This window comes from Chenopodium quinoa, unplaced genomic scaffold (genome assembly GCF_001683475.1).
Source record: "Chenopodium quinoa cultivar QQ74 unplaced genomic scaffold, ASM168347v1, whole genome shotgun sequence".
NCBI lineage: Eukaryota > Viridiplantae > Streptophyta > Magnoliopsida > Caryophyllales > Amaranthaceae > Chenopodium > Chenopodium quinoa.
In genome coordinates this window covers 4224670-4250487 of record NW_018743405.1, presented here as the reverse complement: position 1 = coordinate 4250487, position 25818 = coordinate 4224670, and the positions used below count along the sequence as shown (strand labels likewise).

Below are 25818 nucleotides of genomic sequence, written 5' to 3'. Positions count from 1 at the left end.
TTCACTGATCTTTTTTCTTCCGATAGCCCGACAGATTTTGATGAGGCATTGGTGGGTGTGGATCGATTGGTAACTGATGAGATGAACGTAGCATTGGATCGTGAGCCAACTGCAGAAGAAATCAAAGAGGCCCTCTTTCAGATGCACCCGAACAAGGCTCCCGGAGTTGATGGTATGCACGCTTTATTTTTTCAAAAATTTTGGCATATTGTTGGAAATGATGTTGTGCAATTTGTGAAGGAATGGTGGAAAGGGAATGTGAATATTGAGTCGATTAACAGGACTTGCATTGTACTAATCCCGAAATGTGATGATCCTAGGTATATGGGAGAGTTTAGGCCTATTAGTCTTTGTAATGTACTTTATAAAATTATTTCGAAGACTTTGGATAACAAATTAAAGCCATTCCTTAACTTGATCATTTATGGAAATCAGAGTGCGTTTGTGCCGGGGAGACTTATCACTGACAATGCACTGGTGGCTTTTGAGATCTTTCATGCGATGAAGAGGGGAGGCGAAAGAAAAGGGGGAAATGTAGCTCTAAAGCTTGATATGTGTAAGTCTTACGATCATGTGGAGTGGTCCTTCCAGGAATGCGTAATGTTGAAGAAGGGTTTCAGTTTTGATTGGGTACAGAGAATCATAGGGTGTCTCTTGAGTGTCTCTTTCTCTTTCAACATCAATGGGGAAATTTCGGGTAGTGTTATTCCAACTCGGGGTCTTAGGCAAGGGGATCCAATCTCCCCTTCTCTTTTCTTACTTTGTGTTGATGTGTTCTCGACATTAATTACACATGCTGAGAGGAATAATATGATTCACGAAGCCAGGATTTGTAGAGGTGCACCAAGGGTGTCCCATCTTTTCTTTGCCGACGACAGCATTTTATTTGCTAGAGCTAATTTAAAGGAATGTTCTAAGGTGGTTGAGAGTATCAGTACTTATGAGAGAGCATCGGGCCAAAAGGTGAATTTGAGCAAAACCGAAGTGACCTTTAGCAAATACGTTGACGTTGATCGAAGAAAAGATATTGTTGGGGCATTAGGTGTTCGAGAAGTGGAGAAGAATGAAAAGTATTTGGGATTGCCGACAATAATTGGAAAATCCAAAAAGACCATCTTTGCCATTCTGAAAGAGAGGTTATGGAAGAAATTGAATGGGTGGAAGGAAAAATTATTATCTAAGGCAGGGAAGGAAATTCTGATAAAAGTCGTTGCCCAAGCAATTCCTACATACATGATGAGTGTCTTTAGTATCCCAGATGGTTTTCTTGATGATATTCAAGCTCTTATTGCTCGCTTTTGGTGGGGCTCGACGAACACATCCAGAAAGATACATTGGCATAATTGGGATTCCATGTGTTTGCCAAAAGCTATGGGAGGAATGGGTTTTCGTGACCTTAAATGCTTCAATCAAGCCCTTCTTGCCAAACAAGCATGGAGATTGCACAATGATACTAGCTCCCTGTTACACTCGGTCTTGAAGGCAAAATATTATAAGAATGGTGTATTTTTAAATGCGGAAAGGGGGTACGATCCAAGTTATACTTGGAGAAGTATTTGGGGTTCAAAACCTCTTCTCATCGAAGGCTTAAAATGGAGGGTGGGAAATGGCTTAAGCATTGGAATTGGGATGAGGCATGGCTACCGAGCAATGGCACATATCTAGTGCCTACACCAAATCCGAATTCTTGTAGTGAGATGAAAGTAGCACATTTGATTGACTTTGAGAAAGGGGGCTGGGATGAAGAGCTTGTTAGAAGTACTTTTGTAGACAGTGAGAGTGATTTAATATTGGATATCCCAATCTCGTCTAGATGGCCCTCTGATCAGAAGTATTGGTGGCTAACTAAAGATGGATGCTACACAGTTAAGTCTGGATATTGGCTGGCTAGGTTGGGTAAAACACAGGCATGGCACACTCTTCAAGGAAATCAGGATGAAGGTCTCTGGAAACTGGTTTGGGGTTTGGAATTTCTACCTAAATTACGACATTTTATATGGAGGGTGTGTAAAGGTAGTATTCTGGTGAAGGAGAGGCTACATTATCGCCATATTGCTACTAATAGCGCCTGCTAGGGGTGTGGAGTTGCTGATGAAACTATAATTCATGCTCTCTTTGAGTGCCATGATGCACTTTTATTTGGGCTCAGAGTGAGTATAGGGGGCTGCATGCTGATACTTTGTCCTCTAGCTTCTCTGATCGATTAATGTGGGTGGCAGAAAGGATCGGGCGCAAAGAGATTGCTCATTGTTGTCTCCTGAAATGGGCAACTTGGTTCTGCAGGAATGAGAGATTACACCAGGGGCCTGTTTCTGATCCGATTCAAGTGGATGCTAATTTCTCAAGGCTGATGGCAGACTACCATGAGTATGCTAAACGCGTCTTCAAACATGCTGGCACGTCTGTGAGGTTGCTTAATGGCTGGAAACCTCCTGCTATGGGCTGTATTAAAGTGAACTCAGATGCTCACTTGTCTGCTGGTGGGTTTGTGGGACTTGGTGTGACTTTGAGAGATGATGGGGGAAGATTGGTAGCTACTGCCACACAAAGTGTGAAGGCGAGGTGGGAAGTGGAACAATCTAAAGTGGCTGCTGCAAGATTGGGTGTCTAGATTGCTCGTCAGCTTAGATTCACAAAGATCGAGCTTGAATGTGATGCACTCATAGTTGTGCATACTATCAACATCGATAAATTGGGTTATTCCCCTCTAATGTTGTTTAATGAAGATGTTAAGAGCGTGATTAGCGAGCTTGAGTCTTTTAGTTGTTGTCATGTGCGTCGGGCGGGTAATACTCTAGCACACTTAGTTGCTAGATATAACGTTAGTGAATCATACTTTGTATGGACCGATAATTTCCCTCAAAGTTTCACAACTTTGGCGGATCTTGATATGCTTTAATAATATTGCCCGGCTAACGTTTTCTTCAAAAAAAAAAAATGTTGTCAAGGAGAGACCTTATGTCTTCGTCAATCCCCAAAGCTCACATGGAGCATTGATCATAGTGTCTGGAGGGATTTTACTTTCGTCCTTGAAGGTCATTAAAGAAAGTAGCATGGAACTTATTCAAGAATCTTAATATAGGGGGAACATTTGGTCCTTGAGCTTGAGTTTGTTGAGTATTTGGTTTCTCAACCCTTAATTTGGGCTCCTTTCTGCTCTTCCTTTTGCTCATTGTTTTCTCAAGCAATACAAACAACCCAACCAAAAGAGAACTCCCTTCAAACTCGACCAATAATTGAAATACAACAACAACAACCCAAGTCTTAACAATCTGCCAAAAGGTTAGTACTAACAACTAACCAAACAAATATAGCTCCCAAGACAACTAGAATCAACAACAAAGCACTCAATCACAATACATTATGATAGTAAGCAATTCTCATGAAAGTAGTTGCTTTATCGTCAATACTGACACAAAATTGCTCAACTTAATTTCATGAAAATGGCTTCTAAATCAATAATGTTAACAACAATGTCCCAAAATCACTAAATATCACACTAATAACCAACAAATCCTTAACAAAGAAAATCAAAATCACATGAAATTCACTCAAGCTAATTCATGCTTATAACTAAAAATTTTGCATAAACTAGTGAAACTAAGTTATAAAATAGCAAAAATTTAGAGTTATACCACTTAGTAGAAGCTTGAACACCACAAAGAACCTCCAAGACGAAGATTTGGGCTAGTCTTTTCTTTCATTTGGGCTAGTCTTTTGTGTTTTGTGGCTTAACCAGTTATCCATAAGTATTCTTCACTTTGATCCAACACGAAGATGGCTTTATTTATCATCATTGCACTTCCTGTCAGAAGAGGAGGCCAAAAGTAGTAGTCTACATTAACCTTTGGATTTTTCGGGTACTTTTATTGAAGGGGGAGGATTGGATTGATTTATTGTTTGGTTTGGGGTTTCGGTTGGGCTTCCGGAATGACAATTTTCGTTTTTTTGGATGCGGGAATAGTCTTCCTCATCTTCCCTCCCGCACCTCCAAATAAATGAAGAATTATTTAAGAATTTAAGTTTAGATTGGAAAGCTAACTTAAAACACCACAAACACACTCACAACAAAACACAAACAATCTCCGAAACTTCAAACCCCCGATAAAATCCAAGTACCTGCTTAAAATTCAATAATATTCCAACATAAACAACCAACAATTCCAACACAATAATTCCAACACAACAAATTCACAATTCTAACAAAATTTAACCAATTTTCATGCACAAGTTCATCAAACTTAAGCACGAAACTATTCACAATTCTCTTACTCCATAACTAATCAAAAAATTCTACAATTTAATTATAAATAGCAAGTAAATTTGTTAATTCACCTAATCATGTAACTAATCACACAACAATCATGAAATAAACAAATTAGAAAAGATTGAAGAAAAACCCTAAGGTTTAAGAGAGAAAGTGAAGTATGGAAGAAGATTTTACCAATTAGAGTATGAAAATACTCTAAAATTCTTAAAATTTACCCAAACTTCCTCCTCCTCTAGCAATCTTTATCTTTTTCCTTGCTTGTTCTTCAATTTGATTTCGTGGGTCTTCAAAATATTTGCCCAAATTTCTGAAAAATTATGGGTTTTGGAGAGGGAATTTGATGGAGATTAAGAATTTGTGAATTTTGATTGAAAAAAATTGGGATTCGTTATGAAATTAAAGAGAGAAGTTGGAGAAAATGAGGGTTTTAAAGTGAGAAGTAGATGGGGAATGAGAGAGAGAATAAGAGAGTATGATTGATTGGTGAAAATGGGTGAAGAAGATTAAAAGTAAGGGTAAGATTCATCTTTTTTTTTACCCTGACAGGTGGGAGCAGGCGTGCAGCGAGGAGCAGAGCCCGCTCCAGACCTGGGAAAAAATTATTTTTTTTTCTAGTGAGGAACGGGAGAGCAGCTTCAAGGAGCACCCGCTCCATATGGAGGAGCGGGAGAGCAGGCTTTTAGAGCGCCCGCTCCTAATCTTCAGCCAACATTCTGCTTCACTTTTCAAAAATATCACCCTGTGAGGAGCGAGCGTGCAGGATGAGGAGCGCCCTCTCCTAAAGGTGAGAGAACCTTCTTTTTAAAAAAAAAAAATTCATCCTGTGAGGAGCGGGCATGCAAATATTAGAGGGCCCTCTCCTGATGGAGAAGTGAGCGTGTAGTTCCTTGGAGCGCCCGCTCCAGATCTTCATCAAAGCTTCTGTCTTGGCTGTTTAATGTATTGTAATTTGCCAAGGAATCCCCTAATTTCTTTTTCTGTTTGAGGGGGAGGCATGTCAACAATTGCCTTTATTTTAGAGGGATCGATCTCGATGCCACATGTGCTTACTACGTATCCGAGTAACTTACCAGAAGTCACTCTGAAGGCGCATTTTTGTGGATTCAATCGCATTTTATATTCTGTTATGCGAGTAAAAAATTTGCGTAAAGCTTTTATATGTCCCATTCTATCTTTGGACTTCACGATCATATCATCCACATACACTTCTATTTCATTATGCATCATGTCATGCAAGAGATTCGTAGCCGTTCTTTAGTACGTAGCTCCTGCATTTTTAAACCAAATGGCATGACTGTATAGCAATACGTACCCCAAGTGGTAATAAAGCATGTCTTTTCTTCATCTTCTTTTGCCATTAAATTTTTTTTGTAACATGCGTATCCATTCATAAAGGATAACATCACATGTTCATCCGTGTTATCTACCAATATATCAATATGTGGTAGAGGAAAATCGTCTTTAGGGCTAGCTTTATTAAGATCCCTAAAGTCGACACACATACAAACTCCTCCATCCTTTTTAGGGACTGGAACGATGTTCGCTACCCATTATGGGTAATTACATACGCGAATAAAACCGGCGTCCAACCGTTTTTGTACTTCTTCTTTTATTTTTAATGCGCAATTAGGTTTCATTCGTCGAAGTTTTTGTTTTACTGGTTTAGAAGTAGAGTTCAAGGGAATGGTATGTTCCGCGATTTCCCTATCTATTCAAGGCATGTCCTTGTATGACCAACCGATCAGTCTTCGAATTCTTTGAGCGTCAATATGAGGGTCGATCGCTCTTCCGAATATAGAGTTAAGCTAATTTTGACTTCTCTCTTATTTTCGTTAGTTCCTATATTAACTATTTCAGTTTCTTCAACAATAGGGTTCTTTTGTTCTCATTCATTCATTAATTCAACCAAAATATTAATGTTATCATCTTCATTACATTGATTGTTATAGCATTCAAAAGATTCAATAGAAGGCATATACTCAGAAATAGAGCTCATATTATTAAAATCAAAAGAGAGTACATCAAGAGAAGAATCCTTTTTGGGATCTTCGTCCTTAGAACGAGAAAATAAAGACTCATTAATGGCCACAAGGCCTAGATTTTTAGCTTTCCTAGAGTCTACAATAGATTCATCGTCTGATTCTTCAAACATCTTCCCTTCACCTGTGAAGATCTCCAGTTTATCGCCTTTGTGATTGATCCATTTGAAAGATTTCCTCCATCCATGCTCAAAAGTTTTGTTTGAAGGTGTGATCAACGAGGTTGGGTTAAAAGCTTCATCTTAAAATAGCGTTTTAATTGGTCATTATTGCGACATGATTTTGCTCTAGTCCAAATAGCAAGTTAAATGCTTGCCCATCATTGCACCCTAGAGTTGAGTGTTTTGATTTAACAATACTAAGATCGTCATCCAAGAAGTAGCAATCATAATATATCTCAAATCCAGGCTTCTTGATTCCTTCCTAAACTAAGGGTTCTAGAAAGTCGTAGCATGGGTAATCTTCTCCCTCCCTAATGAATTGTCCATTAAGGGTTTGTTGATAGGATGGGAGTAAATTGATTATCCCTTTCATATTATTGTCTCTACGGGCTTTGTTTTTGGAATCGTGAGACTCCTGTTCTTCTTTGGTTGGTTTATATCCCAATCCAAAGGAGAAGATTTTCTTTGGGATAGGAAGTAAGAGAGATTTCTTCATTCCTATTCCCAAAGGCATCCTAGGAAAGTAACTACTCTTGAGCAAGATATTGTTTACTATCCGAGTGGAATATGGATCAAGCTTGAATGGTTCTTCCAAGTCTTCTTCCATTTCACTTGTGAAGATTGGCTCCACGGAAAATCCCCACATGTCCTCTTCATCATTATCATGGTTTATTTCTAAGAGTGATTGATCATTTATTGCTATTTTGAGTGGAGAAGCATGTATAGTCATAGAAAGCCCTTGATAGTTCAACCTAATCATTTGATGAAGTGATGATGGTATTGCACCAAGCTCATGTATCCAAGGACGTCCAAGTAAAAGGTTGAATGTAGGTTTTATGTCCATAACATGGAATTCAACCATTTTTTTAATTTAGCCTGTGGTAATTGGTAGCTTAACAGTTCCACACACCGTTCTTCTCGAATTGTCATAGGCCCTTATGCTTCATTTTGTTGATTGGAAACCTTTTTCTGGATTTAGGCCTAAGTATTTTGCCGTTATTAATGGGCATACATTTACAGCCGACCCATTATTTACCAAAGTTAGAGGGATATTGTATCCCTTGCATCCCACAGTTAAGTATAACGCATGGTTGTGGGTAGTGTCTTTTAAAGGCAAATCATCATTAGTGAAAACGATTGACTTGTCGGATTTCTTGCTAGTAAGCAAGCTAACGAGGTCCTGAGGGGTTGTGCCTATGCTTACAGACAAAGCCGTTAGAGCGTTCATGAGAGAATTCCTATGTTCTTTAGAAGTACTTAGAAGTTTCCAAATGCTAACATTCGCCTTGGATTGGCGAAGTTGTTTGACCAATGGATCTTCCACCTCAAGTGTAGGTGGTATTATATTTTGTGTTTGACCGTGAGTTTGATTTTGTGTGGTCGAAGATCCATTTGGTGGTGGTGCTTGGTAGACTCGCCCAGAACAAGTTAAATGATCTATCTCATTTGGGTTAGTCATAGAATTCATAAACCAACTTTCTTCTAGAGGCTTTGGATGTGCTTCCATTTCAAACTGCTCTATGAGTTGTGCTTTATTTCATTGTTCATCCAAGGAGAGATTAGATAAATCTTGCGATTTCCCCAAGAAATGATCCCAATCAAGCTCTCCATTTGTTTCATTTTGCAAACAAGATAGAGGTGGGACGGCGGCATACTTAGAGACATATAAGTCTTGAAAGTCGTCGTCCCATAGTCTACATACTTAATTAGTTTCCCCTATGAGTATTGTGGATAGAGTTTCTCCTATGGATGTGATATAGTCCAAAGGATTGAACATATCACATCCCACATGGTCTTCCTCTATGTGAAACACCCCTAAGGGGTTTGCATTATTGTTAGGTTTTGGGCGTGGGAATTCTCCCATCGTCTACTAAATCTTGTATTTTGTGCTTTAAAACATAGCAACGTTCAGTATCGTGTCCAACGCCTCTATGTTAAGCACAATAAGAACTACCATTCCATTGAGGAAACTTCTTTTCTGGTGGAGTGGGTGGTGTTAGCCCTGTTGGGGCAAGTAAGCATTTTTCATCTAATTTTTCTATCAATTCTTTATAGCTTGCAGGAAATGGAGTAAATTTTCTCTCTTTTGTCCATCTTTTTCTAGGATCATCATATCGATTTGTGTTATTGTATTGCGTGAAAGTCGCAAATACGTCAATGATGATGCATTATCATTCCCCTTCTTGTAGTTATTCTTAGGTTGATGATGATAATAAGGTTTGTTTGCTTTTTCTTTAGAAAGATCATCTTCAATCCAAGTAGCCACAGAATAGACCTTTTCAAAAGTGTCTAGACTAAGGTAACGTAGATGTTTGTTGTACTTTTCATGACAGTTGTCAATGAATTTTTTTACTAACTTGAGTTCAGGAGCCCTTTGGGAAAGGTGGGCCGCCTTTTCTCGCCATCTACATAGAAAGCAAGGAAACCTTCATCGTCGCCTTGCTTAAGCATCTCAAGTTAACGTAAAGTTAACTTGAACTCTATGTTACTCTCGTATTGGGTGATGAAAGCCGAAACTACATCTTCCCAGGTCGCTTTAAATTTGGATCTAGCCCATAGTTCCACTCTCTCGCGGTTGGGTCTAGTGATAAAGGGAAAGTCAAAGCATAAAGCTTAGGATCAACTCCCTTTAGTGCTATAGTGCTAGTAAAACACATTAAGTGATTTTGTGGATTATGGTCACCTTAAATATTGGCAAGTTCATAGCTACGAACTTTTCTGGTAAAGCAAGTCCTAGGGGAGGAGCAAACTTTTCTACGTCAAAGTACTTGTTCCTCATTGTAGAACGAAGAACTAGCTTCTCCAATAACTTTTCTTTGATGGATAGTTGCTCCATCTTTTCTTGTAAGGCTAACGCTTCAACTTTTTTCTTTTCAGCATTTTCTATTGTTAGTTGAGTCGATTAATACAAGAGGGGGGGTGAATTGTATCGAGTTCCTAATGACTACTTTTTGCGGATTAATAAACAATGCATATAGGAACTTTCTAGCACACACAGATTTTACGAGGAAACCTTCCAGGGCCCAATTGGAAGTAAAACCTCGACACTGCCTTAGGGATTTCAAACACACAAACTTCACTATAATAGGGCAAACACCAAGTTACAACCTATTATACACGGACCTTTAGTTTCACAAGATCCTCACTGGACTTGTTACTTGATAGGACCCTATCCTACCCAACCTAAGCACCACACTTAGATTCACTGAACTTGTTATTATTATGATTCCTAGTATCATGTTACGATGCTTGATGTTTTGAATGACAACAATTATGATTAGTATCATGTCTAGGGTAAATTTAATATCAAGTATGATTAAAAGTATGATGCTTCCTATGTTCTTCCTAATATTTATGATTGTTAGTATCATGTTAGGGTTAAAGATTTAATCTTTATTTCTTAGTGACATGATAGGGTTTGTTATTAATCTTGTTAGTATCATGCCTAGGATCTTGCTATGTTTTAACATGATTATTATTATTATTAATATAATTGTTATAATTATGATGATTATTTTTAATTATGATTGTTATGATTATAATTTTATTATTTTTATTTTATTTATTATGTTGCTTGATTATATATTATTATTGCTTGATCACGCCTTTTATGCATGTTTAAAGGGAATTTGTATTTCTAATCACGCTTAATAAGATAATTAATAATCTTGTTTAGGGTTAATATGATTATAATTCAAGTGATCGCCAATAATAGTTTTTTTTGTGCATTAATATTCAACCAACATAGATAAACAGGTTTAGGTTAATCCTATTAATTGTATGTTAGTCAGAAAGCGCACATGAATACGATCAGAATAAAGTAGAGGCCTAGTATTAGGGCAGGTTCAATCTCTTTTAGGTTGGATTTGTACCTTCATCCCCGAACTACCAGTCATAGTTCCAAACCTATTGGATTTGACGATCTCTTGGATCGTTAAGGGGTGTAACCTTCACCTCGTGAACAGTTTACAAGTTCCTAAAAAACTTGTTGGCGACTCTTTTGCTCTATCTTCTTTCCCTTTGGACGCCACCATTCTTTAGTGTATGATCACAGTGGGGTTCAATCTAGGGGTTAACACTTGAAATATTCCCTACAGTTTTTGGCGACTCCACTAGGGAGGATTTCTATTTTAATTCCTGAATTTGTTTCGGCAATGATTTAGAATGAGTGGATGAGACTCGAAACGTTCTAAGTATTTCATGTGCGTAATTTTGATTAACATTATTGTCATATGCATAAAAAAAAGATCTCATTGGAAAGACCATCCGTAATGAGTTAAAATCATAGGATTTTACACGTAGGAAATTTGAGAAATATCTTTCACGACTAGGACCGAAATAACACTGCGCGAAAATGGAAAATTTTATCGAGCACAAAAAGCTGCTGAGGCATGTAGGTATTAGCGTAAACGACCAAAGGATTGGCGCCATATTTTTAACTGTAGCGCTAGACGCCAGCATTGGCGCCAGGCGCTACAGCTAAAATTTGGCGCCAAGCTCTGTTTGCTTGCGCCAAATTCTTCCAATACCGAGCCAGAAATATGCGTTCTAATTTCGATCAGTTTTTCGTATTGTTTGCTTGATCCTACTTCCTGATTGAATTTTTTCTCACATTTCTGAAACCCATATGTGTTCTACGTATGGACATAACTCTCTAGGAATTCATGCTCCATCGACCTGATTGAACGCTCTGAGCAACAAAGGGTACATCCGAGATTGTTAAATTCACCAAACCATGGAAACGAGTTTTTTCTAAAACTCGCGGTGTCCCATCCACTCGCGCCAACCCTTTACGGTTAGGATTCCGCGCGGTGCATCCGGACAATTAACCATGGACCCTTTATTGACTAAACCATATCCCGAACTTTAGAGAACTAGAGCCATGGTTAGGTTGCAAACTCATTGCATCATATTGTGCCTACTTGACTAATTGTGCATTATTTGTTGTGCATATATTATATGTTTTCTTAACCATTTATTTGACTTGTGTTGAGATTAAATAAATTAATGACTTGAAGAACTTTTCCTAATTAATTAATTAATTAATTAATTAATTTGAGTCAATAAATTCTAATATTTTAATCAAAATTGACCTATTACGACTTTAGGCATACCCCTGTTGATTAATAACACCGAAAACATTCCCAGATTAAAGCTCCAGCATTGGCGCCAAAGTCTGGACTGTAGCGTCACTCTGTGGAGTGTGGCGCCTGGCAACAGCTCTGTCGTCTAGCGCTACACTACACAGTGCGACGCCAGTCATGTCGTTTTGCCGACAGTTCGGATTATTGGTTAAGGCATCACCTAGTGTCTAATTAACCAGTTTGCTAATTAATTCGGTTAATTTTCGCTGTCAATAGTACTTGGTTGAGTCATTAATCGAGTGTAGGCACTAAGTTCCATGGTCTTAAACAAGAGTCCAAACATGTCACTTACACTCAACGCACACACCAATACACACACTTTGACCATGTCTAAGGGAGTCTTGCATGCTCGTTTTTTCCGTTATTTTTTTAGGGGGGTAAGTCGGATATTAATTCTCCAATTTAAAAACTATTCTTAGTTCCCTAAAAATAAATATGTTTTTGGCAAAAATATGCACCCATTTTTTTATTTTCTCTTTTTAGAAAACCGTAAAGTCAAGTCGATTTGAGTCAAGTAATTAAAACGCAAAATGGTTTAAATTACAGCGCGTGGTCAAGAAAGGAAGGACGGTTAATCAAAGACAACCTCTTCATACAAGTCCAACTTTTCGACAAACCCATAGCTCGTAAGAGGAAAGCTAAGACCATAATGGCAACACAAGATGAATTCAATAAGCTTATGAACCAACTGGTTACCGTGATTGAAACACTGAAGCTCCTCACACTTAAGATCGATGATCCCGTGAAACAACAACACATGGACCTCATGCAAGAGAGTCTAAGCAAGCTATTTAGCGACTACAAGTTTCAAGGGCTTACTTCACAAGGGGTCTCGGTGGACAAAGATCTTCTTCCACAGAAGTTTAATGTCAACGACATCCCGAAATTCAGAGCAAGTGATAATCCTTATTTTCATTTAAGAGCATTCGAAACGATAATAGGTATTAAGGGTATCAATAAGAAGGTTTTCCCCTCTCTGTTCTCACTATCTCTCGAGACCGTTTTCCAACAATGGTTCTTTTCTCTCGAGAAAGAAAAGATCTCTACCAGGGAGTCCATAGAAAACGCTTTCGTTGATAGATACAAGTGCAACATTCAAGTTGAGACCGACCATAGGGAACTTGAAATCCTCAAGTAGAAAGAGAACGAAGGCTTCACCTCTTTCTTTAACAAATGGAGAGAAACCTCAGCTAAGATGATTGAGGTGCCAAGTGAAAAAGAGTCTGTAAGGTTGTTCATCAAGAACCTTCAAGAAAAATATTCCAAGCATCTCAAGTATCAAAATAATCTCCATACCTTCAAGGCCGTCTACGACATTGGGATCAATATTAAAGACGACCTGGCTAAGTTAAAAGCTTCCAACAATAACTTTAACAGTGGCTGGAAAGGAAAGAAGAACGACAATCCTTCTTCTTCCAAAACCACCCACTCAAACAACGTTAGCACTTTTAATTTAGGAGAAGTCCTTGCTATGAACAATCAAGGACAAAAGAAACCATTTAGGAAAAACTTTACCCCTATTGGCATGAGTTATGACACCGCAATTGATCGATTAAATGCAAAAGGTCTTATAACTCCTATTGGACCATTTGGAGACCCACTAGTCGAAAAGAGGTCGGCTAATTGGAACCCCAATGCACACTGTAAGTATCACCAAGGTAGGGGCCATCTCACCGAAAAATGTTGGAAGCTTAAGGAAGCTATCCAAGACTTAATCGATAACAACAAGCTGCCATTGCCCCCTGCCAGTAAGAAGCCAAGCATTGATAATGCACCTCTCGCTCATGCTTGGCTATCTCTGATGAGGAAAACGAGGTTGACCCCTTGTCTCTCATTAAACGTGTCAAAGAAATCCATGCCATTGAAGAAGACGAGAAGATATTCTTCGATGCCATGGATAGCCTTCCAGAACCGGCAAGTAAAGAAGACATACAATCGTTCACACTGTCTATGATTGAAGGGTCGCGCTTGCTACGTGAAACTCTCAAAGCTATAAAAGAACTTCAAAATAAATATGACGAGGTTCCACTCCTGAAAGATGAACCCAAGAGAGAATTCACACCCATGAGAACGACTTATGAGGCATAGCGTTTTCCTTTACAAGTCACTGAAAAACCCAAGAAGAGTAATAGAATTTACACTCCAATTGGGATCCCATATGCACAAATGTTCGAAATGCTCTCCGAGAGTGGTGAGATCAAACCTCTCGAACCAAGACCATTCGAATCATTAAAAAGGACAAATAGGTATTAGTATCATCAATCAGGGGGTCATACAATCGAAAACTGTTTCAAATTCAAGGGTTTAGTTCAGAAAATGATTGATGAAAAGAAACAAGTCCAAGTTCCAAAAGAAAACGATGTAACCATTAATGGAGTTTGGGACAGTGATGAAGAAGACGTCTATTTAAAAGACATAGTAGGATCTCCACCTTCTGTGTCGTACGCCATGGATGACTTTTGGGCTGAATAAGACTCATCGATAGACGTCCTCACAAGATCCAGGAGAATGCAACCTCCCATTTCAACACAACCTATGCCGACCACACAACAAGTTCCCATACCTATCATTGAAGACAATGATATTGTTAAGCAGTTTAAGAAGACAAAAGTGGAGGTGAACGTATGGAAACTTTTGGCGACATCTCGAGAGCATAGGTTGGCTGTAATGAATGCCTTGGACAAAATTGGGATAGATTCTGACACTACTCCTGAGGGGTTATCCATTTTCCTCACAAGTGATCTTCCTAGTCCAATTAATTTGATCACCTTTTTTGACAAGGATTTACCTCCAGAAGGTGACAAACATTACAAGGCATTAAACCTCACAGTAGTTTGCAAGAGAATGAATGTTCCTATAACTCTTGTAGACAATGGATCGGCCATCAACGTCTGTACACTTAGAACTGCGAGGATGCTAGGCATAAGGGATGAAGATTTAACTCCGTCTACACAAGGAATAAGGGCCTACGACAACACTCGACGTCAAGCTCTTGGTAAAATTACCCTGAACGTAACGGCGGGAGCAATAGAACATGCTACTACTTTCCAAGTTGTAGACATTAAAGCTTCGTTCAATTTACTGTTGGGGCGCCCTTGGCTTCATGACCTAAAGGTAGTCCCCTCATCTCTCCACCAACAAGTAAAAGCTATAGTTGGGGGAATTCCTATCACCATCGATGGTTCGCCTATGAGGATCAAGTCTATAGAAAATCCAATCATTGATGTGGAGCACGACGAGGATGATGAAGACTTATGGGGCTTTAACGAAGAAGTCTCCTTAATCCAGGAGGATGAAAGGACCCCTCTTTGCCATGACCCCCATTCTAACATGGTTGTAAATAATATGCTGAAGAAACAAGGACATTTCCCTGGGATGACCCTAAGAAAGATGAAAGGAATAGAAAAGTCGCTGGAGTCACCTGGCCTCCCTAAGTTAGACACTTTCGGACTTGGTTTCGAACCGACTCGGAAAGATCTCAAGCGAGCCTAGGAAAAGTCAAAGGCACGTAGAGACGCTCGCATTCAAAAGAAAGCAATCCCAATGGATCAGTACCCTCTTACACTTAATGGTCAATTTATAAAAGAAGGAGAAGACTATCCATGCCATGAATTTCCCGAGCCATTTGTTGTAAACGGCATAAGGCAACCGGGATTTGAGATTTTCTTGGATTGTTATTTCACAGATGAAATACCAACTCCTATCCATAAGGAGAAAGCACCCCCATGCTTTGACTTTAACGTCATGGGATTGCTTTTTGGGCGAGAAAAGAATGAGCCAACTTACAAAGAAGACAACTCCTCGCTCATTCTGACAGTCCTACAAAGCAAAAGCTTCGATCCCTCGAAGCTAATCACTCCAGCTGAAGGATCACTACAAGGGTGGCGCAAGACTATCAAGGTGACTACTCCAAGCGGAAGAAAAATATCCATCACGACAGGGAAAGGACCAATGTTTGAAGAGTCGTCTGAGTCAGAGTCTGAGTCGGAGTCTCTCCCTATAGAGTCTTCTAGGCCTTTAGTAGTAGCACCTTCCCTTCCTATTTCTTCTCCTAGAATAGTTAGTGATCAAGTCCCTGAGGACATATCACTCTTTGATGTAATTATCTCAGAGTATAATAATATTTCTCCTTCTCCTTATTTCTTGTGTTTTTCTCTAACAAAAGAAGACGAGCATTGCTTAACTAACAATGAAAAAGACAAAGAACTTATTATTTTTTTTTTTTTTTTGAAAAAGATAAAAAAATTTATTGATCACCAAAGAAAAAGGCAGTCAAAACATCAAAGGGCTAAGAGCCTTAAGCAAAAACAAATACAGCTACAACACAAACTCCTACAACCAACAAAACAATCCAGCACACTACTCTTATCTGCTAACCAGATCCTTGAACCACATCTGATTTTTTCTGCTAGTCTTAACTGGCATGACATAAGAAATTCTATGAAAAAGATCACTCCACAGCTTCTAGATCACCTTCTCAGGCTGCATAACACATTTATTCCAGACAACTTTGTTTCTCTTACTCCAGATGACATACAGTAACCCAGCATAACAACTGAAAAGCACCTGTCTCTGGAATCTGCCTTTAATAGCTCTTAACTTCTTATTGCAGTCTTCTATATTCATAGGATCCATGATTATCTTCAGCTTCTTTCGTAGAAAATAAGAACATTTCCTGCTATAATCACACTCAAAGAATAAATGGTCCACAGTCTCATCCCCATCATCACAAAGAGGACATGAAGGATTATTGATCACTCCAATGTAGTAGAGCTGAGCTCTTACTCAAATCCTTCTCCACATTATCAACCAGCACACAAATTTATGCCTAGAAATATTCAGTTTGTTCCAAACTCAATCACCCCACTCAACATCACAATATTGAATTTCTAACCAATTATAGCCACTAGCAATAGTGTACCCATTTGGGTTTCCGACCAACTATTACCAACATATCCTGTCTTCAATTTATCCTTAACCCACCACAGTTGCTTCCAGTTCCAGCTAGTGTTGTGAGCACACTGAAACCTCTTCCAAGTTCTGAACACCAAGGCACCTTGTTTCTTACATCTGCACACAATATCCCAGGTTATAGGGGGGCTTTAGAATACACAACCTTCCCTTCCCATAGATAATTTCTAAATATAGCAGCAACACCATCAAGAACTGCTTTTGGAATGACAAAAATAGAATCCCAATAAATGTGAAGAGACATAAGCACTGAATTCACAAGCTGGGTTCTGCCAGCATAAGAAAGAGATCTGCAACCCCAACATCTGATTCTAGTAGTAATTTTATCAATTAAACATTGGTAATCATCCTTAGATAGCTTCTTAGTACCAACATTCACCCCAAGATATTTGAAAGGGAGAATACCTTCACAAAATCCAGAATTCTACAGCAATCTAATCTTCTCTGTCTACTCAACATTACAGCAATACATATTAGACTTGCCTTCATTGACCACCAACCTAGAAACAACAACAAAGGTAGCCAGAGCCCTTAACATAAACTAAACTGAGGCAAAATAACCTTTGCAAAACATAATCAGATCATCTGCAAAGACAAGATGATTAAGTTTCAATCTTCTGCATCTAGAATGAAAATGAAACTTAGGGTCCCAGCAACCTTCTTCAAGAGTCTGGAAAAATATTCCATACAGATTACAAAAAGTAAGGGTGACATAGGATCCCCTTGCCTCAAACCTCTCTTCCCATGAAAGAAACCTTCCAACTGTCCATTAATAGCTAAGGAGAAAGAAGGAGTTCTAACACACACCATAACCAAGTTAATGAATTTCCTAGGAAATTTGAGAGCTGCCAGCATTTCTTCAACAAAATCCCATTTGACAGAGTGATAAGCTTTCTTGATGTTTGTAGACACCCATTTGTGTCTCCCTAAAACCAAACCCAGTGATGAGTGCCTTTCACGTCGAATCATAATCGAATAAAACGAAAGTGTGGAAAGGTCTAGTGTTGCGGAAAGTTTTAATTCTTTTCTCTTCTCCCTGTTTTTGAAAACTTTATTTTAAGAAAACAGCCAATCCAGTTTGTTTGGTCCATGATATGGGTCCAATAGTGGTGTAGTTGGATGGGCTTGCAAAGACCTTTCCAACGATATATTATAAGCCTAATTCCGATGAATATTGAGGAATTTATGGCCAATTTACTAAACTGGGCCCGGTTTAAGTTTTAAGTACTGCCCAATGATCTAGGGGAGGGCCTGATATGATTTATCATTCCTAATGTAATTAGGAATGGTTTTGGTCTTCTAGAAAATTCTAGAAGGTTTTATCATTCTTAATTTAATTAGGATTCTTCAGAGTTTTAATTAGATCAAATAGCATTTTCGACTGAAATTATATTATTTTATCTTCCAATACGGGAAATTTATCGGATTTTCGAAAACACATTGAAATCCAAATTGGCGTCCAACCCCAGGCCTTGGCGCCTGGAATCAGGATTGGCGCCAGACGCCAGCCATTGGCGTCTGGCGCTAGCCACTGGTCCTGGCACCAATGAGCCAGGGCTGGCGCCAAGGTGTTTCTGTGGTCTTCAGACTCTGTTTTGATAAATTATCTTTTTTGGATGATTTTCTCTATAAATATCGTATCAAAAACTCCGTTTTCATTCACCAAGATTCACCAATTCTCTTTATTCTTAAGTCTTCATCAACTATCTTCATCATTCATCAATTAACATTCATCTCTTTCAATAATCCTTTTCATTCATCACTTTTCATCAATTTTCAATAACATTAATTCATTCATTCTTTTTTTAATACTTTGCTTTAACACAAAATTCCGCATTCACAAGATCTAGAAACACCTAGCCATATTCGAAGTTGCCTTCGCCCTAGGCGTGAATGGTTTTAATTTCTGAGGGTTTGGTTCCAAATCTCTATTTCAATTATTTAATTTAATTGTTTTAATTATTATTTTCCTTGAAGTTACTAACGTGTGTATTTTGTTATTAGAAAGAGGTATGAGGCATCAAAGTAAGTACTTTAATTGATTAATTGATATTATGATGTAGAAATAATGTTTATATTGTTATTATGATTCCTAGTATCATGTCTAGGGTATTTTTAATGTTAAATATGATTGCTATGATGCCTTTTATTCTCTTCCTAATATTTATGATTGTTAGTATCATGTTAGGGCTAAAGATTTGATTTTTATTGCTTAGTGACATGCTAGGGTTTGTTATTAATCTTGTTAGTATCATGCCTAGGATCTTGCTATTTTTATTACGCTTTAATATTAACATGAACATGATTATGATTATAATTGTTATAATTTATGATGATTATGAATATTATTATTATTATTATTTTGATAATGATTATTTTATTTATGATTATTATTGTTTTGATTATGATATTCGTTATTGTTCATGATTATTTTAATTATAATTATTATTGATTATTATTATGTTTCTTGAAACATATTATATTTATTCTTTATTGCTTGATCACACCTTTTTATGCATGTTAAAGGGAATTTGGTACTTGTAATCACGCTTAATAAGATAATTAATAATCTTGTTAGGGTTAATTGTGATTATAATTCAAGTGATCATCAATAATAGTTTATTTGTGCATTAAATTCAACCAACATAGATTAAACAGGTTTAGGGTTAAATCTATTGATTGCATGTTAATCAGAAAGCGCACATGAATACGAGCAGAATAAAGTAGAGGCCTATTATTAGGGCAGGTTCAATCTCTTTTAGGTTGGATTTGTACCATCATCCCCGAACCCTTATTTGGTTCATGACCTTATGGAGTTGACGATCTCTTGGATCATTAAGGGGTGTAACCTTCACCTCGTGAACGATTTACAAGTTCCTTAAAAACTTGTTGGCGACTCTTTTGCTCTATCTTCTTCCCTTTTGGACGCCACCGTACTTTAGTGTATGATCACAGTGGGGTTCAAGCTAGTGGGATTTTTAAGGCTTGAAATTATTCCCTACAATGTCAATCTTCAAAAGAAAACCACTAGGAGAAGCCTTTCTGCCATATCTAGCAACAATGTCTTGAATAGTACTAATATTCTGAATAATTTGTCTCCCTTCAACAAAACCATTTTGATTCTGAGCAATAATATCAGGCAATACTAGTTTAATTCTGCTACTAAACATCTTTGTAATACACTTGTATAAGACATTGCAACATGCAATTGGTCTAAATTAAGTGACAGATTCTGGATGCTCAACCTTAGGGATTAAAGTAAGAATAGTACAGTTCAACTCTTTAAGTAACTTACCAGTCTCAAAAAACTGCAGTACAGCATCAGCCACTTGATCACCAACAATATTCCAAGAAGAATTGAAAAATGTGCTGTTATACCCATCAGGTCCTGGAGCTTTAGCCCTAGGAATAGAGAAAATAGCCTTTCTTACATCATCCCTTGAAAAAGGTTTACGGAGTAACTAAGCTTGATCATCATTCAACACATACCCTTCCTGCACCACCTGACTACACACACTGACTCTTCCCCTGGATCATCACCAAGAAGACCTTTATAATACTCAATAAAAGCCTCAGAAACTGTCCTAGGATTATCACACCAAACTCCAGAAGTATTCTTTACAGCAATCACTCTCTTCCTGTATTTTCTCATCTTAATGCTTCTATGAAAGTTATTGTTCTCATCCCCAACTTGAAGCCAGTTAGTCTTGGCTTTCTGAGACAACCAAGAAAAATACTGGTTTCTAATTTGAGAAAAATCCTCCAGCATCTCAAACTCCTTGTTTCTCAAACTATCATCATCAATATTACTCTGAATATCTTTCTGTAGCTTCATTAAATTCAACTGAGCCACATTAAATTTACTCTCAATATCCACAAACTTAGACTTATGAAGTTTTTTTAACTCACACTTCAAAGCTTTCAATCTTTTAACAACCTTATACATGTGAACCCCATAAAGATCCATCTCCCAAACCTTCCTCACTATCTCATGATAAGTAGGGTGAGAAACCCACATATCAAGAAACTTGAACCCTGGCTTACCCACCATTATACCCTCATCAAGCTTAATCACTGCTGGACAATGATCAAAGTAAAGCTCAGGAAGGTAATGAACATGAGAATCAGGGAAAGCACTAATCCAGGCCTCATTTACCATAGTTCTATCAATTTTAGAGTAAACTCTGATGTCACCCTTTTTCTTGTTATTCCAAGTGAATTTACCACCAATACACTTCATATCCTGAACTTCACAAAAATCCACACATTCTCTAAAACTATCAATCTCAGAATGAGTAATAGGTCTCCCCACCTTGTCATCATAATTCAGAGGAGAATTAAAGTCCCCAGAAATGATCCAAGGCTCTTGACTTTTACCTCCCATCTCCTTCAACCTACCCCACAACTCTTCTCTACCAAGACTATCATTTACACCATACACCACTGTAAGAAAATACTCATTAGAAATTGTCATATTCTTAACTCTCAAATGAATAAACTGAGCATGAATCTGCAAGATCTGAATCTGAAAGAAATCTGGAAGCCAAGTAACAAGAATCCTACCCCCTTTAATCAAAGAAAAATTCGAAGTGATACCCCAGCCTTGAAACATATTATTATGCAAGCTAGGGAAGTTCACACTCTTTATTTTTGTCTCAAGTAAACATCATAACCCAACCTTTTGACTCAAAAGAAAGTGTTTCACCTCCTTCTATTTTGAGGAGCCATTTACGCCCCTCACATTCCAAACAAGCATTCTATCCATTCCCACCTAGCCCCAAAGTGGAGGCGCCACCCTTATCAGCTCAAATATTACCAGCATTCACCACATCCTCAATATCATCATTCACATTCTCACTATCATCATCATCCACTGAAAGTCGAGAAAATGAGTTTCTAACCAAAACAGGAGTGCTGAGACTTTGATTTCTAACCCCAGGCCTTTTCCTTAAAGTAATGAATCCCTGATCCACTCCATCAGCAGGTGGACCTTTCTCAACAAGTTGTTCAGCTTTATCACCATGCCCATTAGCCTGAACAACCTTAGGTCTCCAGACCTTCTTACACTCATTTGTGTCATGTCCCAATTGTAGACAGGATTCACACTTCCTAGGCTTCCATTCAAAGATCACTTTCTGCTGAACCAAAGCCCCATTCTCAGCTATGAATTCAATTTTCTCCATACATTCACCATCCAAATCAACCTCAACCAAGAATCTAGCAAATATCACTCTCTCTTTTTTCTGAGTAGCAGAATCAGGTTTAATTGGAGTACCAATAATACCCACAATTTTTTCCAGACTATTCTTCCCCCAAAACTTCAAAGGAAGATCTGGAAATTGAATCCAAACAGGGATTCTATTGAATTCATCACAATCAATCTCCATTCCATCAACCCATTGTTTAAAGAAAACAGGTCGATTATCAAACAATATATGAGCAGAATTAAGAGCTTTTTCCTTAGTTTCAACATTCAAGAATCTAATCAGAAAAACCCCTTTCTTAATCGGAATTACTTTATCAATATTCTTCTCACCCCAAATACGATTACAAAACCTAACAAAAGAGGTAAAATATGGGTTTCCCCAATCACAAAGGCCACAATACTCATATTCCAGTATGCAATTTCATCAGAGACATCATCAATTGACAATTGCAGTAAATTCATAGAAGAAGAAGAAATAGGTACCTCAGCAGAAGATACCCTGTTTTCCTGACCATCAAAATTCACTGTTACATCCATTCTATCCTTCGATTACAACACATTCATCCATTCTCACTATTTGGACTTCATCCTTGACCCTTGAATCAGCTCATGAATTGATTGTTCAAGGGAAAGCAGCACATCATCCCTTGAATCCCCTTTCTTTGAGATTAAGACTCGGGTGAGAGGGAAGGAATTAGGTTGCAGGGGAGCCCCATTTGCGATCATCTTTGTAGGAGAAGCACTTGATCAATTTTTCGATTACCTTACCTGCTGCCCTGGGACACATTCCTTCGAGCGTGGTAGAAAGGTAAAGAGATATGAGAGTGAGGCTAGCTTTTTGCATCCCCTAAGCCCTAAGAGAATGGATGTGCTTAGACGACTCTTGGAACTCGTCTTTACGCCTTTCGTTCAAAATTCTGGTTAAAAAAAGACTTAAGAGCAATGTTCGGAAGAAAGAAGGAGAGAGAATCTTACCCTCCCACAGACCAGCTCCATGCTCAGTTAAGCTCGCAACAAATGAAATAAAAAGAGTGAAATCATACATTATATGATTGCCGGTGGTCCATCGTGCTTGCGGGTTTGGTTGTTCTTCTAGCTAGTTAATCACTTCGTTAACACATGTAAAGCTTTGCAGCCCTCCCTGCGGTTTCCAGTTTAGTTTGTCTACTTCCCTTCCAAATGACGATGAGGCTAAGCGAACAAAGTCTAACCTTAAGAGGGGGATTGATCCTACTTATATATACTTTACCATATTTGCATGTCGTTCTTCTTTCCCTTCCTTAGAAGGTATCTTTTCATTTCATGAAACCGCAACTATTACCATACTTTACCATATACTGTGGACTCTTGCACCTTTCTCTTTATCTAATGAAATTGTCTCCGTATCAGCTACCGGGAAGGGTTTCCTATTTTGACTTTTAGATTTCCCAGATGGGATAGGATCAATTGATTTGATGGAATCAAATGTTTTAAGGAATCATATAGGAGACTTCCTAACTACGGTTACAGGCCTATCTAGAGGCCAGACATCCAGCAGGGAAATGCTGTGACTGAACTCATTAGGACTAAGGAAGTAATGAACTAACATACTAATGAATGCAGCTCTTCCGATACCACGGACATGTTGCTACCTGCCGGATCTGCTTGACTTGAGTGAGAGCTCTCTATAAAAGAGCTCGGACGATTAAGACCTACTTCGACTGAAAGAGTATACTTGATTGTAGTTCCTGCTGTTAAAGAGAAAACTAGTTAACCAAACCCTTTCTTGTTCTCTTGTTCCCTATCTTACTGATTATCATACCCCTAACCCTGACCCTTGAGAGTGCTGATAAAATCCCCTATAGAGTGCCTGCTAAAGGAAGAAGATCGGTTGCTCTTATCTTCTTATTTGTGCTAGACTCGTTTTCGCTACTTCTTATTCCTGTCTTAATAGGTGCTTTAACTACTGTTTTATAGCTCTATTCTTATTGCAACTATTGTTTCCCTGTAGCTACATTCCTCTTATAGCTCCTTTAGCTAATTCCAATACACCATACCAATAATAAGATGCATATAGGAGAATCTAGTTTCTAATTACTAATCTACGCCAATTATGGTCTTTATACCCCGATTTAAGAATATCATAACCAGTTGTTTCTTTTGTTATTGGAGGAAGAGCTCGACTGGAGCTAACAACATAGTTATTTAACTAAACTAGTATTAATGAACCATCTCCTCTTCTTGTTGCTAAAGCCTAATAACAAGGGACGTTCGATAGACCGTCTAAGAGCTTCCTGTTGCTATTGTTTCTATCTTGCCCTATCGTTTATATGCTCTTATATTGCTCATATAGTGAAAGCAGAACCAGCGCTTAAGAAAGAGTTTGAAAAGTTGACACGTCTTTAACTTGGCTACGAAACTCTGCCATACTGGTAAACCTTATCCTTATGCTCGTTCCACTCGTTAGCTTCGGTAATAGGAGTTTGATCGAGGTCGGATTTAGGAATAGCAACGGGAGATAGCTGGTTTTGTTTCATTAGTTTGATAAAATCTGTATTTAACGACACTAACTTACACTAAGAAGATAGTTGTTCCTTACTTTCTTTATACTAAACACGTATGTGCCCCTTTCAAGGATCCCTTACTCCAGTCAAGCATATTGTTAATTGGGGTTTGCTAGAGTCGCTCAAGGATCTCCTTTATCCAGTTCAATGAAAATAAGAAGGTTTAACTCTAAGGTAAGAAACGATCGAGTATCGAACTACCTTAAACCTGCTAAACAACGTCTTTCTCTCCGAACAATTAAAGGATATTGCTCTCCTAGAGAGCGTTTAAACCAATGTTAAAGAGCTATCACATATCAGAATACCCGATACTGTTAAACGGCAGATATTCCCTCGAACAATTCAAAGGCATTGATCTTCCTCGTTCCTTATTGTTTGAGATCTTATCATTCGAATGAATTCCAACTCTCTGCCATACTGCTAGCCCTTATTCTTTTTTATCTTTAGACTCCCACGAATAAGGGACTCTTTTTTTAGTTCGAATTGGTTTGTATGACGACTTCTGAATGTGGATCATTGGATCATTCAATCGATGTCTTATTTCACACCCTCCGTTACTTTTAACGTATATATACCATTCTTTCATAAAAGGAACAGGAAACGAATCCCTTAAAAGAAGCGTCGTAAATGGTTTTGGTAACAAGTACTTTTAAAATATTGATTCCTTTTCATACATAAATGTTATTTTTTCATCTATTGAATTGAAACCTATAACCATATAACTTCGAAAGCGCGCATATTTAAAAACAAGATAGAAATCTTTTATAAACCGATCGATATTATCCATATAAATATCAAATAGTATATAGCTCAGGTACGGAAGTTTCGAAATACTATCAATATTGGAGCTACTTCTACCCCCTTCATAACGGATAGGAATCTTAATTAATGACGCAAAAAGTCGATAGAGATTATCATCATTATTAAAGATTCATTTCATTTTATCTAATACTCCACATATTGGTATAGATTCATAAGAATTAGAGCAATCAATAAGAAAGAGACCTTCCAACTCCCACCATTCCGAAAAATAATGATGGAAACTATTTATTGATTCTATATCACTCATACAATACAACTCATATCTACAACTATGTAATTTATATTGTCTCTGAATTTGAATCATTATCATTTAAACCAATGAATAAATAATCAACACGTCTTTTTTATCAACACATATTTCACACTCCGACATATTAGTTGAAAAAGCATCGGGATCTTTAATTCTAAAATAAAAAAAATTATGGGAGATACAAAGACCCGAAAATTGATAATCATCAGATAGAAGACGCTTATTAATACCAATGAGTAAATCACCAGCATGAATCTGACTACTGGAGTCATGCATCGCTGGGAAGTTACCTAAATTAGCTGGAAATTGATTCCCTACCCTACATATAGAATGCTCCTACCTCTACAGTAGAGTACGAGACACTATATGCTACTATGAGTAGGCAGATTTTGGTATAAAGAGCTTCTGCCTG

General features: G+C 37.9%; 1 protein-coding gene across 1 annotated transcript; it reads right to left on the bottom strand.

Moving 5' to 3' along the window:
- Window positions 1-19803: 19803 nt before the first annotated feature.
- On the bottom strand, window positions 19804-21197 carry LOC110738940. Its single transcript, XM_021919386.1, has 2 exons — window positions 20107-21197; window positions 19804-20023 (listed from the first exon to the last, which is right to left on the bottom strand). Exons 1-2 carry the CDS (start codon window positions 21195-21197, stop codon window positions 19804-19806), a joined length of 1311 nt encoding a protein of 436 aa, XP_021775078.1.
- Window positions 21198-25818: the final 4621 nt, after the last annotated feature.